The 23,372-nt window shown below is 46.5% G+C and overlaps 1 protein-coding gene across 1 annotated transcript in view; it reads right to left on the bottom strand.

Annotated features, from left to right (window-relative positions):
- LOC141977634 (sodium- and chloride-dependent betaine transporter-like) overlaps positions 1-23,372 on the bottom strand; it is a 64,758-nt gene that overhangs the window by 11,248 nt on the left and 30,138 nt on the right. Inside the window, exons 3-14 of the mRNA XM_074939159.1 lie at positions 22,779-22,913; positions 21,882-22,022; positions 19,172-19,259; positions 16,830-16,962; positions 13,329-13,463; positions 11,201-11,304; positions 10,032-10,156; positions 9,409-9,521; positions 8,330-8,467; positions 6,337-6,439; positions 3,941-4,041; positions 2,402-2,572 (exon numbers count right to left, since the gene is read on the bottom strand). Of these exons, the coding sequence (XP_074795260.1) occupies positions 2,402-2,572; positions 3,941-4,041; positions 6,337-6,439; positions 8,330-8,467; positions 9,409-9,521; positions 10,032-10,156; positions 11,201-11,304; positions 13,329-13,463; positions 16,830-16,962; positions 19,172-19,259; positions 21,882-22,022; positions 22,779-22,913 (1,487 nt within the window). The remainder of the gene's footprint in view (positions 1-2,401; positions 2,573-3,940; positions 4,042-6,336; positions 6,440-8,329; positions 8,468-9,408; positions 9,522-10,031; positions 10,157-11,200; positions 11,305-13,328; positions 13,464-16,829; positions 16,963-19,171; positions 19,260-21,881; positions 22,023-22,778; positions 22,914-23,372) is intronic.

The raw sequence follows: 23,372 nt of genomic DNA, 5'->3' as shown, positions 1-23,372 counted from the left end.
CAGCTTTGTATAGACTGGGAACAAGTCATATGTCCTGCCCATACTGACCCTGGAGAGACTGCAAGCTAGGGCAGGGTTAGGTAATATACCTTGTGAAGAATTATCTGGGGCAGCCCTGGCCAGGGAGACACTGGTAAGGAGTAAGGGGGAGATCAGAGGTAAAGAGCCAGTGTCTGGTCCAGGACTTGCACTTGGCACAGCTCAGGAGCGTGCTCTATGCCACCTTCACTCCCCCTGATCCTGGGGCCAGCTGATCTTCAGTGGAAATTAAGCCCAGAAGCCTGTGTCCTCAGGGGGCCTTTCTGGGAACCAGGGATTGACGGATTATAGAGTTGCCTCAGTCAAACTCCATTTTTCATCGACATTCTCTGCACCAGGGAGTGGGAGGGGTAGAGATAGATGCTGCTATGACAGCTCTGTGCCACACTGGGGGAATCCTCCATGAGTCGGTTAAGTCAGCATTATGGTTGCCTTGCACCACCATAGTCATGCATATCAGTTGCACATAGAACTGTGGATCTGGCCCCCTCCAGGATGGCCAGAGTGCTTGTTGGTCCCCTGGGAGCTGAGCAAATTCATGAGAACCTTCCCAGTGTAGAGACAGCCGCTGCAGGCCATTCTGTAGTAGGCAAACGCCAGGCCACCCAGACCGAATGATCAGCGGAGGACTTAGCCAAGGAGGTCCTCACTGAGATGTCCTCTGAGCCCCACCTTGTGAGTTTTACCATAGGAGGTGGGAGGAGATCCTGACCATTGTTTTGTGTATCGCCCATTGATCATGGACCCATAACTCCTTATACAGGCAAATCTTCCAATGAAGACACCGTAAGGGCTTCAAGATTTGGACTCCTATAAACTGGCAGCTACCAAACAGTACCGGGTTTTCAATGGTGCCACGGCGCCAGGCCCAGGCTCCACAGGGGCCACGGCCTGGCCCACTCTACTTGAGCTGCAGTCCAAGGCCCCGCCAGCTCTTCTCCGCCCCCCCGCCTCTGTCCCGCACCCACCAGCAGCCAAGCTCCCTCCTCCCCCACCTCTTCTCCACCCCCTCCCCCAGCGTGCCACGTTCCTTCTCCTCCGTACCAAATTAAAGTACCTATGTCCCATGGAGCCTGACCACATCACCTTCAGCCTCAACTTCAAATGACACTGCTGCTTCCCCATTTTCTCCAGCATCCGGTCCAAAATGTTCCTCTTTCTTTTTAAAACTCTCTATGGACTTTTTCCAGCCAAATGCACAATTCTGGTTTCTCTCTGCACCCCTTCCCAATCCCTCCATTCATCTACACTGGCCTCTTCCCTGTCCTTTCATGGTCTCAAATGATATTGGCAAGAGAGCCTTCTCTTACACAGCTCCTTTCATTCTCATCACATTACAACACTCAGCTAGAGAACCAAAGGGCTGACAGGAAAAGGGATGCATTGGAAAGAACTGACAGATATGGTCACATGCCTAGAGAGGAGATGTAGCTGTTAGGAGACATTTCTACTTGGTCACCCCATTGATTCACTATATTCTTTTTGAAGCACTTCCAAACAGTTCGGGCCCGATTCTCCTTTTCCCCACATCTCGTGTCATCATTTTACACTAGTGCAAATTGCTCCCATTCTGACTTATGCCCACTTTACACAGATGTAACCAGTGAATACAGTGCAAGGCCTCAGTGAACCAGACCCTCCTCTATGTCTATCCCTTTAAAGAAATGTTATGCACTGAATTGTTTGAATGACATTCACCATCGTGAAAACTGCTGTACTGACAGTGCCACAGATTAAGCACAGTGTGGGCAGCAGAAGGGCTAACTTCATCCCCACTGTCCCACTCATGTGTCTCAAATGTGATCCACAGTGACCACCTCTGGGAGCAGGAGGGTACTTTACTCCCCACACCTCTATTCATCCACGGCCTCTCTTCTAAGCCTGTCAACAAGAGGTTCAATTAGGGCCAGTTGCCAAGATGGTTTCGTACTAGTACAGTAGAACTGACCCATCAGCCACACACCTCATTTGGAACTGGAAGTACACAACCAGGCAGCAGCAGAGACAAAAATACCCAAAACCCAAATACAGTACAGTTCTGTGTTAAACGTAAACTACTAAAAAAATAAAGGGAAAGCAGCATTCTTCTTCTGCATAGTAAACTTTCAAAGTTGTATTAAGTCAATGTTCAGTTGTAATCTTTTGAAAAAACCACCACAATTTTTTGTTCAGAGTTACAAACATTTCAGAATTACGAACAACCTCCATTCCCAAGGGTTCATAACTCAGAGGTTTTATTGTACTGGATGGAGACCATCTATTCATTTCACACAAGCCAATGGGAAGCACTCACAGTCTTTATTCACTGCTGACCTGGGCTGGATTTGAATCTGGGACCTAGAAGTTCTAGACCTTCTTTTACCTTCTTTAGTGATCCTCCGGTCTTCAGCAGGATGAAAATGACGTAGAGTGGAATGCAGATCATGGAAGAGAGAGCCATCAACCAGCCCAGAGCGTAGCCCCAGGGAGGGTACATGTAGGAGTTGTTGTATTTGAGGGGAGCGTACTTGATCAGTGAAAATAGGAAGGTCACCTGAGGAATGAAGAACATAGAAGTCAGAACAGCAGGTGGGTACATGGTGAGTCAGAAACAGGTGGTGAGAGATTGTTCCTGACAAGGGATATATAAGCAGTAGAAGATTTGTGACCTCCTTACCTAGTTATATCCTTGTTCCTAAGTGTTTGGGAGTTGGAAGTATTGTGATGGGTATGTACACTGCTGTTACTTACCAGCCTTAACTGAGTTTTGAAACATTTTTTGGTTTTGGAATTTTCCCTCCCCCTTTGTGCTGTTTTCCATTCACCAGCCCCTCCCCTCCCCTGAACCTTTGGGATGTGAGTCTCAATGCCTTCTACCTCCTATCCCCACCTTTCCAGCCCCTACCCAAATCCTTGCCTCTCCCTCTCTAACATGGATCCTCTAAACCTCCAGGAAATTCCCTCTCTCTCCAATGTATGTGTAGGAGGAAGGTCCTTATTTGTAAGCTCTCTGTAGTCAGGGTGCAGAAACTCTGGAGCAGCCAGCCAGGGGCTGCAGTTTGGGCACCTTCTCTGGTGACTCCTGGCTTAGTCATGCCTCTGACAGGACTGACTTTTGAGCTCTGAGAACAGCCCTGGGGCACCCAAGGCTCTCTCTGAAAATACTCTTTGAAAGATGATCTCTCAGCCTGCACCCAGACCTATAGAGCACTCAAACCATTCAGCTTTCAGAAACTCATGCATGACCAAGCAGCAGCTCTGAAAACTCCCTGATGGTTTTCAACTCCCACTGGAGCCCTCAGGTGGCAGCTCCACAGGCTATTTGTGCCTATCCAAGCTGTTGAAGATTTTGGCCATAGTGTCTGATCCCGAGGTCAATGACAAACAAATGCCATGACGTTCACGGGAGCAGGGTTAGGCCCATACCTTCTGTTGAAATCAATGGAAACAGAACTGGGCATGAGACAAAAATAGTTAATATATTTCCTTAATTATAAACTGTTTTCTTCAAACAGTCAGTGGGTGCATTTTCAAGGTGATTTGACTTTATGGAAAGCGAGGAGCAGGAACAAGATGTTTTTGAACTAGAGGGAGTCATAGAAATGGAGACAGAAGAGAACATTTCATAACAAGGTAATTCTTTAATGGGCTGAAATTCAAAAATGATTTGATCAATTCCCTTAAGCCTTTGCAGATACATTCTCCTTTGCCTGAAGAATAAATATGCCAATTTTCAGGCTAAATGAAATTTCCAGACCTAAGACAAGGCTTTACAATGGAAATTGATTCCAGCTTCAACTACAGAGAAGCTACTGCTCCTCCACAGCAATTCTATAAAACAATAGTGCCCCTCTCAAATTCTCTTCTTCACTCAGATTCTAGGATCCCTGTACAAACATGCCTCACCATAGTTTGTACCTACCACGCAAACACCAGGGGTGACAACCTTCCAGCACATCTTAATCAGTGGCGACGGCCGATAACCAATCATGTCCTCGATGTTGTCATAGAAATGGTCTGCACCTAGACCACCAGATGAAGGGACAGAGAAAGAGAGAGGTAAGGGGGGTGAGAATTTTTGTTCTTTAGAAATTACTCATTCCAAGTCCAGGTTAGTTATGCTTTATTAAAATGGAAGCTCTAATTCCATACAGCAAGGATGTATTTGGTCCTTCAGGTGCTCAGAATTTCTGGAATTCAGGCCACTTATTTAGATGCCTAAATATGGAGTTAGGAGCATGGGCGTTATTTGGTATGGGGCAAGAGGGACAGTTGTCCCTTGCTAGACCTTGGTTTGCACCCTCATCCATGCTCCATTATGTCTTCCACTTTTTGCCCTCCCCTTTATGCTTATTCATAAAATCATAGATATGTGGGGCGGGAAGGGACCTCAAGAGGTAATCGAATTCAGCCCCTGCTCAGAGGCAGTACCAAGCAAACCTAGACCATCCCTGACAGGTGTTTGTCTAACCTGTTCTTAAAAACCTCCAGTGATGGGGATTCCACAACCTCCCTTGGAAGCCTGTTCCAGTGCTTAACTACTATTTATAGTTAAGGAGGACTTGCGGCACCTTAGAGACTAACAAATTTATTTGAGCATAAGCTTTCATGAGCTACAGCTCACTTCATCGGATGCATTCAGCTCACAAAAGCTTATGCTCAAATAAATTTGTTAGTCTCTAAGGTGCCACAAGTACTCCTGTTCTTTTTGCGAATACAGACTAACACAGCTGCTACTCTGAAACCTATTTATAGTTAGAAAGTTTTCCTCATATCTAACCTAAATCTTCCTTATTTTACATTAAGCCAATTACGTCTTGTCTGACCTTCAGTGGACCTGGAGAACAATTGATCCCCGTCTTCTTTAGAACAGACCTTAATATATTTGAAGACTGTTCTCATCCCTCCCCGTCTTCTTTTCTTAAGACTAAACATGCCTAGTTTTGTTTTGGTTTTTTAACATTTTCTCATAGGTCAGGTCAGGACAATACATGTTGTGACTGTAACGGCTTTACTCTAATTTGCACTTGCTGGCTTCATTTCTGAGAGTGTTGAAATGGAGTCAGTAGAAAAAAATGGGGGAGTTAGTTAAAAAAAAATGTGACTAATGCCAGTTAATGGGTTTTCCCCTGCCTATGGGTTGGCAGCACCGATTCCCTGGCTTACACTGCAAAGTATTACAGCAGTGGCGCTAACACAAACATACATTCCAAGCTTGCCTATTGCCAGCAATTATGATGCCATCCACCACTAGGTAGCTTCCTCCTGCCTGTCAGCCCGGCATTGTTACAAGGATTTGAGATTTCCGGTGCACAGCTTTATTGCTGTAAACAGACCTGGCTGCGTCAAACCCACTGATGGCATTTGCCAAAGGGGAAACACTAATGTAATTTTTTCCCAGCTCTGAAAACCGAGCACAGAATAAGTTGATATGTTTTTGGAGCTCTGGATTTGAAGGCTGCGGCCACAACAACATGCTGCAGGGAGCATTCTCCAAACAACAGTGTACACATTGGGATTAACTGTTCCAGAAGAGAGCTCACATACAGTCCTCTCGCTGCATCAGTGCTGAGACTGAAACCATGAGGACTGTTTTAGATAACCAGAGCAGGCACAAAGTGTGATGGCCTACGGCAGCATTTTGGGTGGTCCTGCAATGAATGCTCTGTTTTCTGCATTTGTATAAATCTCTCTCACACAGACACATGCACACACACAAGGAGCAGGCACAAGAAATTTGTGCTTTTGGGGTCCAACTTTGCTCCTCTTGAAGTCATTGGCAGGTTTGCTATCGATTTCACTGGGCACTAGATCAGACCTTTAATTTCATTTGTAACTGTGGCCAGACACTATGCAAATGAGTTTATGCATGCTAATTTACAGTGTGTGTGTCTATGGAATTTCAGATTAAATAAACTGTCAGGATTAAATTAACAGAAAGACATAGGGAGATCGCATAACAGGTCAGCCATAAAATGGCAGCCACTGCCACTCCTACGTGGAGAATCCTCTTCTGCTCTAAGTAAGTATAGTCTATGTCAGCTAGAAAGGCCTAGAGGTCCACTGGCAGACCAGCACAGAGTGTGGGAGATGGAACCTATGCCTGAATGAGCAGGAAGACTGAATTCACTTCTTTTCCTGGGAAAATCCCTTTCAGAGCAGAGATAAGAATCATTCCAACACTAAGTGTATGGGGACTGAGGAATCCCATGGGTGAACAGATTAAATCAGAAGCACGAGGCACTCCTGCTTTTCCCTGGGGCTGACATGGCTATTCCCATCCCTCCACAACAGCCTGCGTCCTTGTGTTCCACTTACCATACACCCAGCCAACAGAGATGACTTCAAAAATGGCCAGGAATAGTAGGCACATACCGCTGGCAGCATAATAATCAAACAGCTGGAAGATGTACATTCCACCCTGTGTCAGGCAGAGAAAGGGGAGACATGGAGGGCTCAGCAAAAGGGAATGTGCAAGAGAAAATGGCTTGGATGGAATTTGTACAAATATAAAAATAAGGCTGAGGGACAGGGGAACTGTGCACAGAGCAAAGGGGCATAGGAGGAGGTTTCTGTCTCTAGGCCTGTCCACACTAGGAAACTAACTATGCTAGGTACCACCATGCCCTAATGATCGTCAGGCATGAGTCCAGGATGAGGTTTCCCAATCATTTCATAGCATGATTTCAGTATCCACAGAGAACAGGGGTTTGGATGTTTTTAAACACTGCTATAGACCATTCTCCCTGGCAAGTTTCTAGCACTGTTTCTGAATGTGGTCCTTGGCTATGTTGAGCTTCGGGCATACGCCATAAAGTTTAGATCCAGGTATGAACTACCCTGAAGTTCAGTATGTTTAGATGCCAGGTTTCTAGTTTGAGCCCATCTCTACATGTTGCAAGGGTCCCAAGCACAGTTGGAAGCCCTGGGGGGCAACGGCCTCTGGCTCTCTGTTGTGCAATGACAGTATGGTGGCCTGAGCCCTTGTTCTACTCCCAGGAGAACTATTTGTAGCATCTGACTCTCTCTCATATTCTCACACCTTGTCTTGACAAGAAAATAGCACCTCCAATAAAAGAAAAACGTGGAGCAGATACATTCAAAAATTATCAACCCCTTGAATGGCCACTGAGACAGAAAAAAAGCTTTCCTATTAATCCCACAGAACACTGGGCCAGCTTTGTGCAATGTTTAGATTATCCCTCAGTGATGGGCATTGTGTAAAAGCCTCAGGGAAGTTAGATAGGTCCTGAAGTCCTGATGCAGTTTTCACCCAGTCCTTACTCAGGCAAAGCTCCTATTGCCTTCTGCGAGAATTCTCCCAAGTAAAATCTCAGCAAGGACCTCTGACTTTTCAGATGACTGCAGGAATGCCATCTAAGAGAGATTAAGGGTTGTATCAGATAGCAAGATCCTGGTGTCTCCAGAGTGTGGGGAGTAGCTATCAGTGGTTCTCAACCAGGGGTACACGTACCTCTGGGGATACTCTGAGGTTTTCCAGGGGGTACATCAACTCATCTAGATATTTGCCTAGTTTTACAACAGGCTACATATAAAAGCACTTGCGAAGTCAGTACAAACTAAAATTTCACACAGACAATGATTTGTTTATACTGCTCTATATACTATACACTGAAATGTAAGTACAATATTTATATTCCAATTGATTTATTTTATAATTATATGGTAAAAATGAGAAGGCAAGCCATTTTTCAGTAACAGCATGCTGTGACACTTGTGTATTTTTATGTCTGATTTTGTAAGCAAGTAGTTCTTAAGTGAGGTGAAACTTGTGGGTAGGCAAGACAAATCAGACTCTTGAAAGGGGTACAGTGGTCTGGAAAAGTTGAGCGCCATTGCTCTAACTTAGTCTAGGACCTGCTATCAACAGCCTTCGTACCCTCAGTCCTGTTTTCCACAGATGACGGCCAGCCAACTGTGCCTTCCCTTGGAAGACCTCCACCATGGCAAAGACTGGCAGCATTCACACCTCATGTGTAGCTTATCTACTTTTGATCTGAGAGCCATCAGGACTGGAGTTTGGATATAAAGTTCCTTTCAGGTGGCCCTTCCCTGGTGCTAGGTTAACTCTGAGACATACTCCAGAGGAAGGCTCAGCTATAGAGTACGACAACATCTCAACTGGCACTATATAAGAAAGAAGAACTACTGGTTCTGATATGCACCAGCTAATAAACTAAGCTAAAGAGAGAGAGAATAACTAACAATGTGAAATACAAACTTACTGCAGATAATACTGTTCCAGACAAGTCCATATCCCTCTTCCCCCACCACGTACTTCCCTTCTTACCTCAGTGACTAGCATCAGGCCAAGCAGGTAGCATATGACTGCAATGGCCAGGATCAGCAACTCCCGGTGCCCTTTCTTCTGGAGAACTTCTGGGTAAATGTCAACAATGGCTGTCACCAGGCTCTCAACACAGACGAACTGCAGAAGAATTGATGTCAAGAAACCAAAGACCTAAATGTCTCTCTTTCCCCACCCATCCTTTTCCCACTTCTATTCTTCCACTCAGTCTCTCTCCTCTTTTTCCTACACCTGAAGCATGAACTTCTTGGAAACAGGGAGGCATAGCTGTGTCTGAGTCCCAAAGGAAGTGGAATTACCACGGGTGCAACAGCAGAAATTGAGCACCCCAGAGGAGTGACAGGAACCACATCTGGAACTGAGTGAGATTATCACAAGCCTTGCACCTGGAGTAGGGAGGATGTTGAGGTACAACAGAAATGACACACGGAACATGGAGACAAGAAGGGAATTGTACCTCACTACAAAGGGTTATCAAGAAATGAATTATGTGTCACAAGGAACCACTGTGGTAGAAAAGAAGTTACTGCCAGGAAGCAGCTACTCTGGAGCCAGGAGACAGTACTGCAGGTCACAAGTCACACCTGGAATCAAGAACACTCGTCGTACAGTCGGAGCTGCCATCAAACTACAGTTACCGAAGGGGACTGTCACAGTACAAAAGGAGGCCTCGTGAACTTAGAGGAGATTTATACAAAATTTGTAGTAAAGTGCCTGGTTCATGAGGGATGACTGCTATCCCCTAAAGGCACACTTGGTGGGAAGGACAAAGAAGTGCGGCTGCTGATTGTCACTGGATTGTCAGAGGCTTATGCTGGAAGGTTCAGGTGCTGCAGGTCACTGTTAAGGAGTAACACCTGACACCAGCTGGCTGCTGGGATGTACTGGCCAGCTCTAGGTATTATCCTTCTGAAGTAGTAACATGAATGTGTGACAGGTGTTTCAGATGGCTGAGAGACACATCACCATTTCCCACCCACGAGCTATGAACTACACGAGGCTCTTAAACATGTGACAGACACTTTGGAGTTAGAGGGAAAGAGGAGGGTTATTTACTGTACCTGGCTGTCCAGTCCCAGGAAGATCAGCATCAGGAAGAATAGGCAGGACCAGAGCTGAGGCCCAGGCATCAGCGTTACAGCCTTTGGATACGCAATGAATGCTAGGCCGGGACCTGCCAATCAGACAGCTGAGTAAGGATGAGGTTTCCCCAACAATACGACCCAGCACAACAGAGACCAGTTTGATGTGCTGTTTAAAAAACTTAGCCTGCCAAGACCTCACCTCCCCAGCATGTATTGTGCAATGGTCACTGACACACAGGATAATGACTGCTGACACGGGCTGAGCGTCTGGTTTTGGAAAGAAGAATCAAAGATTTCAAAACAACAGGGAATGCAGCTCTGGTTCTGGACAGGGGAACTAAGTGCATCAGGATAGCAGAGAATAAAGCAGTGGTTCTGGACGACAGAAGCCAGGGCCTCTGAGTCTGCAGAATAGGCAGAGGTTCCTTCTGGGCAACTGGACTGGGACACAAGCAATTACAGAGGATTTAGGGTTGGTTCAAGGTAGCAGCACTGATAACCTCATGGGTTGGCTTCATATTCAAAGATGTCAGTTCCTAAAAAGTCCACCCATGCTTTAAGTTTTCCTTTTGGCCCTGCCACATTTAGAAAGCACCTACCTGACTCGGCCACTTCTGAAATGGGCACGCCCTGTTCTTGTGCCATGAAGCCCAGCACAGAGAAGATAGCAAAGCCAGCCACAAAGCTGGTGGCGCTATTCAGGAAACATAGCATGAAGCAGTCCCTGTTGGAGAAGAACCAAAGAGATACACAGAGACAGCATTGTTTTCCTCTGCAAATTTACCACTTTGGGCAATTGCTTTTGTGCTCAGCTTTCTGACTGGGACAGGAATCCATTCATTTGCTTACACCAACACTAGCCTGAGACGCCTCCAGAGGCCAACAGCCCAAAACAGAACTTGACAGCCTACAGCCTTGACCCATGGCATTACAAGAGCTATATGGTTATACTTGGCAATAAAAATGACAGAGGGCTGCAGCAATATATTGTAAGCAGGATGCCCCAGTGAAGTCACTAGGGACTTGGCACAACAAGGGGCAACAGGAATCATCATATGAGGGTAGAGCAATGGAACAAATATTGAGAGAAAAGGATCCTTAAATAACAAGGGTCCCGATCCAAAGCCCTCTGAAACCAATGGAAAGACTCCCTTTGACTTGAATGGGCTGGGGATCAGGCCCGAGAGGAAAAGGGAACTAGAAGCAATAAGCACTGGATGAAAAAGAACCTGTCATGCCGGACAAGCCTTTCTGTTGCTCTTTCTGATAGAATTAAAACACACACAGGGCACACTAAAGGGGCCGGGATTTTAATAAGGCATTTGATGCCATGGGCCAGATTCTCCTCTTCTTTAGACCACTGTGAATTTGGTGTAATTCCCCCGAGATCAGACCCAGGTAACTGAACTGAATTTGGCCACATGCATCACTAAATCTTATTTCCATATCAGGTAACATTTTACAATACCCATATCAACACAACAATGGCACCTCCAGGAGCCCCGTGCCCTCTGTCCCTGACCCAGATGGAAGAGTGCCACCAGCAGAGCCACCAAAGGCATTTCCTGTAGCCCCTGGGTTTTCCTTGGTAGTCTCCTATCCAGTCGCTTAGCCCTGCTTAGCTTGTGAGAGCTGACAAGAGCATAGGACGAAATGGCATAGGCCCCACCCTTGATTGTGCCACAGCTCCAACTACAGTCTGCTCAGCTGCCCACAGGGCCCTCAGCTGGATGTGAGAGGGAGAGAAAGGGGCACAGGCTGCTCCTACCTGTAACAGTTGTTATTGTACTTGTTGTAGCTGCCCAAGGCTGTCAGGCACCCCTGGCAGATAGCATAAGAGAAGAAGATCTGAGTGCCTGCGTCCATCCACACCTAGAACAGAAACGGACAGGGATTTCCAGCCACTGCTAAGGAAATAAATGGTTAAGTCCTATCAGAGTACACACACTTCGGGGAAGCACCCTGTCAGACATGGAGAAATCCAAATCAGGCAGAGAAGGGAAGAATCCATACGAGGTGTGACATGTCTCTGGATTGATCATCCCAGCTTGGGGGACTGGAATAAAGGTTTCACCATGAAAAGGGAGGATTTTCCTTCTGGACCCCAACAGCTTCTCTCAAATAGTCCAAGGAAGAATGGATTTGAGTAGGGAACGGAGAGTGATTTTTAAGCCCTCCGGCTGGGGTAGTCAATAGACAGACCATGGGCCAAATCTGGACTGCCAGACACTTTTGAACGGACAACATATTTTTATTTACTTATTATCATCATTATTGTTATTGAGGTGTGAAAATATTTCTCTGGAGTCTGGACCTTGACCAAGAAATTTGGACCTTGACAAAAAATAATTGACTGCCCTCGGGTGTCTGTTGCATAATCTGTCCTTCACCAGCTACCCTGACAGAGGGCATATTCCAAGAGGGCTGTCATCATCCATTCCCCCAGAGGCAATGATTCAGGGGGCTAGATCACCATTCATTTTTTCTAAGCTAAAGTGCCCACAGACTGTACAGAGAGGGCGTGTGGGGATGTGGCATGGTATAAAGTCTGTACCAGCACAAGTTGGAGGTCACTTAGCTGCTTGGGAGTGAAAAAACCATGAGTAGCGCACAAAGCCATCCCAAACAAGTGCCAATAGAACCTTTATATGACACCACACCACCGGGGGTATTCCCTACACATCAGGGTGGAGGAAGATCAGGACAACGGGAGCAGCCAGGAGATGTTGGGTTCATAGTATCTCATCACCACCATGGTTTTCATTAACTCATCCCGGCACCCACTGAGAGCAGCAGAGTTTGTCATTTACTTCAGCCTTCAGCCACTGGCTCCTCCTCCACTATCACTGTATTGATAGCACTTTCTCTCTCATCCTGTGATGCTAGTACACAGAGCCACAAAAGATGGGCTGCAGTGCTCAGCATCTTCCAAAGAGCCAGGGAAGGACCTTAATAGCAAGTTAACAGCCAGGAAAGAAAACCTTGTCCAGTATCCTTGCTGTCCCCTAAACGGTAGGGAGCAGTTGGGCCTTTTGCCATCCTGGAAGAGGCAGGAGGCAGTTTGAGATTGTGGGAAAAGCACATTAGCTGAATGTTTCTGCTACAATGATCAGCAGTGAAATAATTAACGTTTAAATACTCACAGTTAGGTCTTAGAATTAACATCCCACTGGGATGCATTGGGCAGTTCACACTTCTCCAATCTATTGTTTCAGGCTATCTGCAAACTCAGGGACCTAACACTGAATGCAAGTTACACAGTTTCAAGCTTTTTTCCCCCCCAATACAGATCAGGATTAGAAACAATGTTTTTTTTAAATTAAAGCAGAGATTCCAGAGCACAATTCTGCAAGAAGGTGCCGATTTCATAGCAAATGCCAAATCTCAGAATAAAGGGGCTCCTGTTTATAAAAACCAACCATTTATAGCTCCAATAGTTACCTACACACCTACTGCAGTTTCTCTTATACTAGGAAGCTGGTCTCCCTGAGAAAGCTCCAGCCTCTTACAAGAAAAGCTCAAGCTGGGCCAGAGAGAATGAAGAGAGAGGTTTTTTCCCCTTTTGTTCATCATCATTTCACTTAAGGCTCAACAAAACCATCTGTCATACACTGAATATTTAATAGATGCTTCTGCATTTGCCAAGCCCCTAAATGGCAATGACCTAACACATCCATATGTTTAAAATACACTGACAAAAAGGCGGTATTTGTGCTGGGCCGAGATTCCCCCATCAACCCTTTTAAAGAGGCCTCAATATTTTGTCAGTCCAACCTGATCTAGATAGCAGTCAATTAAGGCCTGATCCTGCAAGGTGCTGGACCCCTGCTTTTCCCATCACTACCACTTTGTTGGAGTCTCTCCACACCCCACTTTATCAGGCTGTATTCACTCACCTGCGGGTCTGCAAGCCTGGAAATGTCTGGCTTCAGATAGAACATGATCCCCTCAGCAGCACCAGGCAGGGTGGCCCCTCGAATCAGCAAGACAAAAAGCATCAAGTAGGGAAATGTGGCAGTGAAGTAAACAACCTGGAAGCAGAGAGAAGGATAAAAAGGGGACCTTGTCACCCTATAGGTTATACATCCAAAGCAAATCCCCTAACTCTATTATTAACAACACCTGAGTCTTTAAAAACCCAAAGCCTCTGCTGTCACTGAATTCTAATTAAAGGCCATGAAAATATTTTTATTCGTGGCCAAGATTTCCAAAAGTGAGCAGTGATTTTGAGGGGGGCAGGGCAGCAATTTGAGACACCCGGCAGAGGTCTGATTTTCAAAGAGTGATTGCTCACTACACTGAAAAATTGAGCCTCTTTAAGGCATCTCAACTTGAATCTGAGAGCCCCCAAAATCTTGATGTGTTTTTGAAAGCCTTGACCACAGTTTTTGTAAAGCCCTCCTGTCCCCTTTTTTGTTTTGAAAATTAAATGGATTCGTTTTGAGAACTGTTGGAGTCATTCATCATTAAGCTAAGCCCCTTTTTCTGCTTGTGGAACTGAATATCAGTGAGCAAGCTGCAATTTCCCTAAATGTATTCATTATTCAGATTCACTCAAATAATATCCTTTTGAATTTTTGTTCATGCTATGGATTGATAGCAAATATTCAAACGTCAAACTATGCTATTTCACTGTGATTGGTCAAATAAGTCAGATGGTACTGTTTCTGTTCCCTGATTGGAGGAGCATACAAGCACTGCTGGCACTGAAATTTGTCTCTGAAATTCACTTTTTGTGAACATTTATGCTAGTAAACCAGATTTATTCAAAGTATGAGGAAAGTAAACACAAAAGGAAAACAAATGTGGCCAAAGTGAACTGGTTTTAAAAAAAACTACTCATTCAGACTTTTCATATGAATTATTCTCCCAGCTCTAGTAACCATTAAGGTACTGGTACCGGGCCTTTAAGTATTGACTATTAAAAATGAACTTTCAGTCAAGAGTTGACTTCCTGTTGACTACAAAGTTCTGTAGGTGATCTCTGCAAATAATCTTACACCACTGCAAATATTAAACCAAGGTATGTACTTTTTAAGAGATTCTGTGAACTCTCCACTGCTTGTTCATAATATGCCAAAGCACAACTTTTTCTGACAGTGAGAAACAGAGCAGGACAGTTAAATTACTTGACAGCATCCCATCAGATTAGTAGATTTTAAGGCAAAGGGACCATTGCGATCATCTAGTCTGACCTCGTGCATAGCACATGTCATAGAATTTCACACAGCAATTTCTTCATTAAGCCCATAACTTCTGACTGAGGTAGAACATTTATTGTAGAAAAACACCTAGTCTTGATTTAAAGACTTGGAATGATGGAGAATCCACCACATTCCTAGGTATATTGCTCCAATGGTTAATTACTCAATTAATTAATTACTTAATTAGTTAATTAATCACTGTTAAACATTTGCACCTTATTTCTTGTCTGAATTGGTCAAACTTCAGTTGACAACCGTGGGATCTTGTTATGGCTTTGCTAGATTAAGGAGCCATCTCCTGTCAGAAATATTCTGCCCATGTAAATACTTATGACTGATCAAGTCACCTCTTAACATTCTCTTTGTTAAGATAAATAGATTGAGCTTTTTTTAGTCTTTCACTGTCAATAGATATGGTTGGAAATTTTTTGATCAAACTATTTTTGCCCATCAAAATATGCGGATTTGCCAAAACCAAAAAACTTTTCATGGAAAAGGGTCAGTTTACACAAATCTCTACTCAAAATGTTTTTTTATATAAAAAGTATCAAAATTGTCAACATGACAAATTCTGGCTTACCAGTTCAAAACAATTTTAGGTTTAGAAAGCTAAACTAATGGAAGTAAAAAAAAAAATTGAAAACTTGTAACAGAAATGAAACATTGCAAAATTATTGAAACTAGTGTTTCAATTGACCCAAATTGAATTTTTTTTTCTCAGTTTGTGAAAATGTTTACTATTTTGATCTTTTGTCCTGATTCAGGATGGGAAAAGTTTTTTGAAATCTCAAAAATTGTCACAGGACAGGAAAACCGTTTCCTGGTCAGCTTTAACTGTAAGACAGATTTTCCAGGCACCAGATCATTCTTGTAGCTCTTCTGAAACCTTTCCAGTTTTTCAACATCATTTTAAATCTGTATATTTATACTTCACTATTTGATTGTTTTCTTAAGTGCAAAGAGAGACGAGTGGGTAGGAGACGTGAATTTTAATTGAGTTCTCTGTGTCTCCACACATATGCAGCAAGCAGGAGAGAGCAACTCAGTACATTTCCATTAAAGGCAAAGAGTCTTGCAGGCTCCACACATTCCCATATGAAAGTTGAGCCAAGGAGCACAGTGGTAAAAAGGCTAAATATGGGAGATGAAGACAGCCCTGTGGACTCAGCAGCTCACTGACGCAGAACTAAAGAGATGTGTCTATTGTGAAGGATGTGTCCCAATACCTGTATCAGCAAAAAAGGCGAGAGTGATGGGAGCTTCGTGGATGGAGAGAGAGCAAATAGTGGGAAACATCTTTTATGGAAGAAGGGGATTGAAGAAACTGGTCACTCACACCTCAGTGATTGTCACACGTCCTCTAGAAATGTGCAAGACCAACCCTGAGTAGTATAACCTACCCTCACCACTGCTCAGGGGGTTATACTCCAGCCCTGCACCATTAAAGCCCAAGTGGCTTCTTTAGGCCTCCCATGTTAAATATGTTATGCTCATCCAATCCAGGAATAGAAACAATAACATGTGACTTATGCAATCACAACCAGCCAGGCCAGCTCAGATTTTCAATATCAAGTGTGGAATGCTCACAGCAGCACACTGTTTGTGAGCAATCCATTGAGTTAAAGAAAAAAAAAGACAAAAAACCCCAAACTGAGCAATTACAAATAATGAGGAAATGGGAAGTAACTGAGAAGAATCCCCTAAGGATATTATTTCTAGTGGGTTATTCACTCAGCTCTGGTATTTATTATTGGTGATTGGAGATTTGACAGTAAAACAAGCTAATGTTGCAAAAGCCACCAGACCACTTGGGGACTGTGCATCAGCAACTGAATGATTGTGTGTTGCGAATGGTGAAGCAACATCTTTCACAAGATTTCACCATTACAGTGGACAGTGCTGGTCTAGGATTTCACCATTTCTTCTAAGCACTTTCCCTTGTCTCCTCTCTGTTTGATTGACTTTCTTTGCTCTTCTCATAATGGAGTAAATTCAGACCCAGCATAAGCAGCTGTGACTTCAATGCAGTTGCACCCACCCATGCCAATCTGAGTATGGCCCTATGTCTTGTGTGGTCCCTGCCTCCTTTCTTCTTCTCTCTCTGTATCATGGAGAAGGCTAAGAAGGTGGAGAAGAGATATAATGGCAGCTAGGAGGAGGTTTAGGGACTAAGGGGACAGAGTTTGCTCTTACTTTGCCTGTGGACTTGACTCCTTTCCAGATGCAGAAGTAGCAGATGACCCAGGCGAGCAAGAGGCAGAGAGCCAGCTCCCAGCGCAGAGTGCCCAGATTGTGAATACCGTCTGAGAGTCCCAGGACTCGATTCCTGCCAGTGCAGGAAGAGAAAGGTTAACATCCCAGACTTGACTCTTCCAACAGCCTCCAGCCCAGAGTTTTTATACACATCCCATAGCACGGCTGCCCAATCTCCCCCATCACTGCTGCTTCCAATCACCCTAGTCCTCACAGCAAGACTGTATTCTTGGTCACCATAATGCCTCAGGTCTCTCTGGAATCCCCAAGGAGCCTGGCCCCCGCAGTCCCACCTCCCCCTTTAGTCAGCCTGGGCTCTCCAACTCTCCCAAAGCCCTCAATAGCCCCATTGCAGCCCCCAAGCATTCACAGCACAGTCACTCCCAGTCTCACATCACTGCAATCCCTTTGGCTGCGTCGCAGGACACACTCCATCAGCAGCCTCCCCTGCAGCCCCCCGGTATCATCAATGGCTCCCATTCACCTGCTGGCTACTTTGTTTCCTCCAACCACCCTATGTTCTGTGGCTCCCTCTAGGAACACTTATGGTTATGGCCTATGCTACCATGGCTACACAACTACTTTAAGAATGCTAGCTCAGATGAGAGCTTGCACCAGTATATCTACAAGAGCTAGGACCACACCCCTCACTCATAGTGTAAACACAGCCTAACGGGGACCATGTGAGAGCTGACCACCATGCCCAGACAGCTCCCCTGCAGCCTCTCACTATCCTAATATCTATGACAACTCTGTGTCTTCCGGGCCAAAACCGCCCCAAAACTCAGTGGCTCCCTGGTAGCTGGCAACATTGTACTGAAATCACAATGGTTTCTGTAGCTATTGATGGATGGGTCCAGGGCACAGGAGCCCGACACTGAAGTCCCAACTCTTCCTCTGACTCCTCTTGTGGCATTTTACAAGTCACTTCACCAATGGGGAAGCTGAGACACAGCAAAGAAAAACCTGCAACTGGCCCGTGCCAACTGACTCAGGCTCGCAAGGCTTTGGCTGCAGGTAGGGTGACCAGAATAAAAATGTGAAAAATCGGGATAGGTGGTGGTGGGGGAGGAGGGGGTAATAAGAGCCTATATAAGAAAAAGACCCAAAAATCAGGACTGTCCCTATAAAAATCAGGACATCTGGTCACCCGAGCTGCAGGGCTGTTTCACTGCAATGTAGATTCCTGGACTTGGGCTGGAGCCCAGACTCAGGGACCCTCCCACTCTGCAGGGTTCTAGAACCCCAGGCTCCAGCCCAAACCTGGATGTCTACACAGCAATGAAACAGCCCCGCAAGCCCGAGTCACCTGGCACAGGCCAGCCGTGGGTGTCTAGTTGCTGTGTAGACATACCCAGACAGGCTAAGTGGGATAATGGATACGGATCACCTTTGCAAAGCACTTTGAAAGAGATGGATGAAAACGTGCTATTGTGATTGAGCCCCTGATTCCCACTTGCTTCCTATGACTTCTCTAGATTGGGTGTGGGCACGGCTGTGAATGTGAGTCCTTTGAATTACAAGTCCCATATTGTTCACGCCCTCTTAGGGCCAGTGCCGGATGATTCCCTACAGTGTATTCTGCAACATTTCTCCTTGCAGCACTCCTCCCAGGTGCTACGTCTGTTTGCTCTCTGGGTGTTTTCACAGGGTGCATAAGTGCCCAGCAGTAAAGAATCACAGAAAAAGTTGCTTTCCTCTAACACTGAACACGGAACTCAATTAGAATTAAGGGGAAAAGCTACTTTGTCTCTTCCTGCTTCACCGCAGAGCATCTTTGCAGAATGTCTTCCAGCCCTCTCCCACCTGGCCTCCTGCTCTAGATAGATCATCACACTTGGTGTGCGTACATGTGTGCCCACTAGGTGTCTGTCAGGGTGGCCCTACCAACATGTGTTCAGGCCCTGTGTATCCACAACCTGCGGGTGCTGAGTGCATCTGCCATGTCAGAAAGAACGTGTCCGTGTGTGTACGTGCAAGCGTTCTCGGCTAGGGTCAATGTCTGACCTCTGGGGCTGTGTGGTGCATGGGGTGAGACAGCGTGTGTCCAGTGAGTGCCCACATGCCCCGTGGGTTTCTGTCAATCAGTATGCCCAGTCAGTATGCAAGTTTGCGTGTGCAGTGAGCGTGCTCATGTGCCCCATGATGTGCAACGTGCCATAGGTCTGGGTTCTGAGATGTGGCACTTGCACATCTTTTTTGGCCTTACAGAGACTCCATTTGGAGTATTCACACTGCTGTGACCTCTTCAGGAGAGAGGAGTCTGAATCCGGGGTACGTACTCCCAGAACTCAGTAACTGGGGAGGTGGCATTAGCAGGCGCTGTCCAGTTCTCCAAGTTAGAGTGATTCAGAAAGTCCACGCAGCAATCTACAAAGGAGGAAGCAAGTCAGTGAGCCCGGAGAATTCTCATGCTTCTCAGCCTTGTGCTCCCTCCCACCTCCTCCCTGTTCACTCCAGCTGCACACAAACACTTCATACTGCCCTGTAAAACATCACTCGCCCCCCACCCCTGCCAGAATCCTAGTCCAGGAACAGCCAGAGGGATGCAGGAAGTGGAGGCTCCCTACTGAATAGAACCCAGATGGTGGTGGAATGCAGGGTATTGTGGGACAGCAACTATGGTTACCCAGGCTGGAAAGTTATTTAATGTTAAGAGATAGCTCAGAGAGTAATTTCCCTGGCTTTCCCCACAAATAAAGCTCTGCATGTGGAGCTGCGAGAGTCAGATCCCCCTTTGGGGAAGGCAGTGAGCCCTGTCAGGGGTATGTCAAGGACTGTGAGTCGACTGAACGTGGAAAGGGGAACTTTCATAGATCCACAGATTCCACAGCCAGAAGGAACCACTGCGACCATCCAGTCTAGCTTCCTGGATGACACAGGCCATAGATCTTCACCAAAATAATCCCCAGAGCAAATCTTTCAGAAAAACATCCAACCTTGATTTGAGACTAAGAGTTTTGCCAGCATAGCTTATTTTACTTAGGGAATGAGAGGGGGGGCCGGAATAAGCTACATTGGAAAAAGCACAATTTTGCCAGTATAAGCGGCAACCATTTGAGAAGTGCTTTGCCTGTACAGTACACTGGTGTAGCTATAACGACAGTGCACTCCTAGCAGAGACCTGGCCTGAGGGAGCCAAAGACTGACTGAACAAACAGTTCTCTGCTGTGATGGAGGCTGGCCCAGATGCTTGAGGGTCTGAGGTGCAATGCGTTGGTTGTGCTGTACCCCGTTACACTAGATAAGGGCAGTGCCAGCTCCAGTGAAAAGCTCCTTCCATGGCTTAGAGTGGGGTGAGGACTCCAGACTAAAGCTGCTTTGAAAATGGGCTTTTTTTCCCCCGCTGAAAATTTTGAAAAATTGAAAACCAAAACATTTTGATTCAGAAATGCTGCCATAAGAGTTGTAGTTTGGATGCCGCATGCTCCCACTATGAGCCGAGTTCCCTGGTCGGACTACCTAACCCATGATGCACCACGGTCTCTCCTCATGGTGACAGAAGGCAGTTGCATCCTGACCATGGTGCATCATGGGAGAAGTAGTCTAGCTGGGGAACTCAGCCCATAGAGAAGAATGGGCACATGAGCAGGGCTGGATTTCCCATTAGGCACATGACTAGGGATGCCTAAAAATTCAATTTTTGCCACTCTCAGGTCCCAGCAGGGGTGGGGCCAGGGCTGGCTGAGTGGCAGATGGCCCCATGCAGCCCTGCTGAAGCACTCCTCGCTCAGCCCAGCAGACACAATCACCTCCCAGTGGGGCTGGTGAGTGCAGCCAGGGGGCAGAGCACGGGAGAGTAGGTCTCTGGGGAGGCTTTGGACAATGGGGGGTTTGTGGAGGGGCGCTGGGCAGTGGGGCGTGGGGGAGGTATGTGTGTGTTGGGGTAGTGGGGGGTCTGTGGGTGGAGGAGGTTGGGTGGCGGGATGCCTAAAAGTTAAAAGTGGCAGTACCCTCGCCGCCCGCAATGGTTAGGAGCTCCAAGCTGCTGTGGGGGTACCCCACAGTTCCTGACTGCTGCCAGGCAGCGGGGACCCCTAGAGCTCCCGGCCAGAGGCAGATATAAGGGGTTTATGGGGCTCTGGGCCAGAGCAAGTGCGGGCCCCTCCCCACCACTTCCATCTGCAGTCCCTCCGACACCCGCCCCCTGCCACCACACTCCTGCTGGGGAAATGGGGTCAGAGCACGGGGGCTTGCCCCGCCACACCCCCACACACACACACACTACTCCTGCTGGGGAGAGGGGTCAGGGCATGGGGGCTTCTCTCCCTCCCCATCAGGAGCGCCAGATGGGTGAGGGGAGTGGGGCAAGCCCCCACACCCTGACGCTGCTCCTGGGCAGGAGCGCCAGGGTGGGCAGCAGAGCACCCATTTTTCTGGGGACCCCCAGTTGACAAGGACCCCTGGGCATGGGCCCCATTGGCCCAGTGGCTAATCCGCCACAGTTCCCAGCTGCTGCGGGTGGGGGATCACTCCACAGCTCCCGGGTGCTGCGGGGCAATGGGGCCCCCGGATCTCCGAGCTGCCACAAACCATGGGGGGACCCTGCAGGTCCTGGCTGCCACAGGTGGCGGGGGGCCCTCCGCTGCTCCCAGCCTCCATAGGCAGTGAGGAGCCCCAGAGCTCCGAGTCATGGGTGGCAGGAGACTCTGGAGCTCTAAGCCCCTGCGGGCAGGGGTGGGGAGCTTGGAGATGGGAGCCCCGCAGCTGCCTAGACACCAGGGAAGGTGTGGGGAGCTGCCTAGGGGCATGCAAGGTGTAAATCCAGCCCTGCACATGAGGAAACCAAACACCACCTATTTGGCCCACAACTGCATATTGAAATACAAATATTTTAGTTTTCAGCTGAATATTTCAAAATTTTCCACATAAAGCAAGCAGTGCAAAAAAATTTGTTTAATCAAATACCCAATTTTCTGTCAAAAAGCAGTTTTGATGGAAAGTTTTCAAACCCAGATCCTCTTTCCAGAAGCAGACTAGCTGAAGTTGTACCTGAGTTCCAAGGATTATTACAGGTGGCCCAGGGAAGCACAGCAGTAAAGGAGCTGAACAGGTAGAAGATAGCCCAAGATAGGATGACGATGTAGTAGATATTCAGATAGGATTCAATGACTTGTGAGGCATATCCAATTCCTAAGAGGGAAAGTGACAGGGGTTAGGAAATGGCCCCAGGCTAGCCCCAAATATAGCAGACTTTAGCTTCAAATAGTGCCATAAACCATCCCACTGGAGCTGGGGGCATGGCAGATTAATGAGCAATTTGGTTCACCAAAGAATCCTGTAAGATTCAGGTTGAGGGTGGGAGATCCAGATGTGTTTCATCATGGGGGAGAAATCAGAAATAAAAAGGGTTTTCACTGCTAACTACATCCCACGCCCAAAGAATGAGGCCAGAGAAAAAGCATAGGGTCAGGAAGGTGGTGGAATCTCCATCCTTTTTGGTTTTTAAAGCCCAGCTTGACAAAGCCCTGGCTGGGATGATTTAGTTGGGGTTGGTCCTGCTTTGAGCAGGGGGGTTGGACTGGATGACCTCCTGAGGTCTCTTCCAACCCTAATCTTCTATGATTGTAGGAGGTAGCTTCTAATCCTGGCTCTGCCAATATCAGTAAATGCCAATATGAGCAAATCACTTAATCTTTCTCTGCCTCAGTTTCCCCCTCTGTAAAATGGGGATCATAAAACTTCAGGATAGTTGTGAGGTCAATTCTCTGTGGTTTTAAAGGGCTGTCCAGAAAACTAGAATTCCATTTAACAAAAAAAGTCAAGATTTTGTCATTTGTTTTTATTCTGCTTCAGAACAAGAACTAGACTTTTTGAAATTTTTCATACAAAAACCTATGAGACCCAGAAATTCCATCATGGACCTGAGAAACCCATTCATTGACTCACCTTCAAAGAGAGGGCAGATCTTCCTCCAGGCGGTGATCCCTCCCTGGCTGGTGTACTGTCCTAGAGCTGTCTCCAGGAAGAACACTGGGATCCCACAACTGAAGAGGAAGATAAGGTAGGGGATGAAGAAGGCACCTGCAGAGAGAGAGAGAGAGTGGGTGGGTGGGTGGCAAATGGAGGAATCTTTACTACTCCACATTATCATAACCACTCATTACCAGCTACACGAACAAGCGAGATGTACCATCAAGGCTCAGGTAAACACCCTTGAATGTAGATGCCTATCTGAACTAAATGGACCTGTTGGGCCTGCAAAACTGTGTAGATCTTGCAAGAGAACAGCCTCTCAGCTTTCTTCTTCTTGTCCTGGAAATATCACAAGCACCACCGTCCTCATGCTATTTCAGCACTTCTGCATCTGGTCCTGGCCAGAACCTGGAAGAGCAGAAAGGCAAGAAGATAAGAAAAGCCCACAGAAAATAAACGTTGACTATACTTTTCAACACTTAAAACCGGTTTGAGCAAAGGTTTGGGAAGGTAAGAGGAAATCTTATTGTATCCAAACTGGGTCCTCCTTACCCAGCAGTAACAGGA

The sequence above is a fragment of the Natator depressus genome, chromosome 1 (genome assembly GCF_965152275.1).
Source record: "Natator depressus isolate rNatDep1 chromosome 1, rNatDep2.hap1, whole genome shotgun sequence".
NCBI lineage: Eukaryota > Metazoa > Chordata > Testudines > Cheloniidae > Natator > Natator depressus.
The sequence above is the reverse complement of the archived record's forward strand: the minus strand, read 5'-3'. Positions and strand labels throughout refer to the sequence as shown.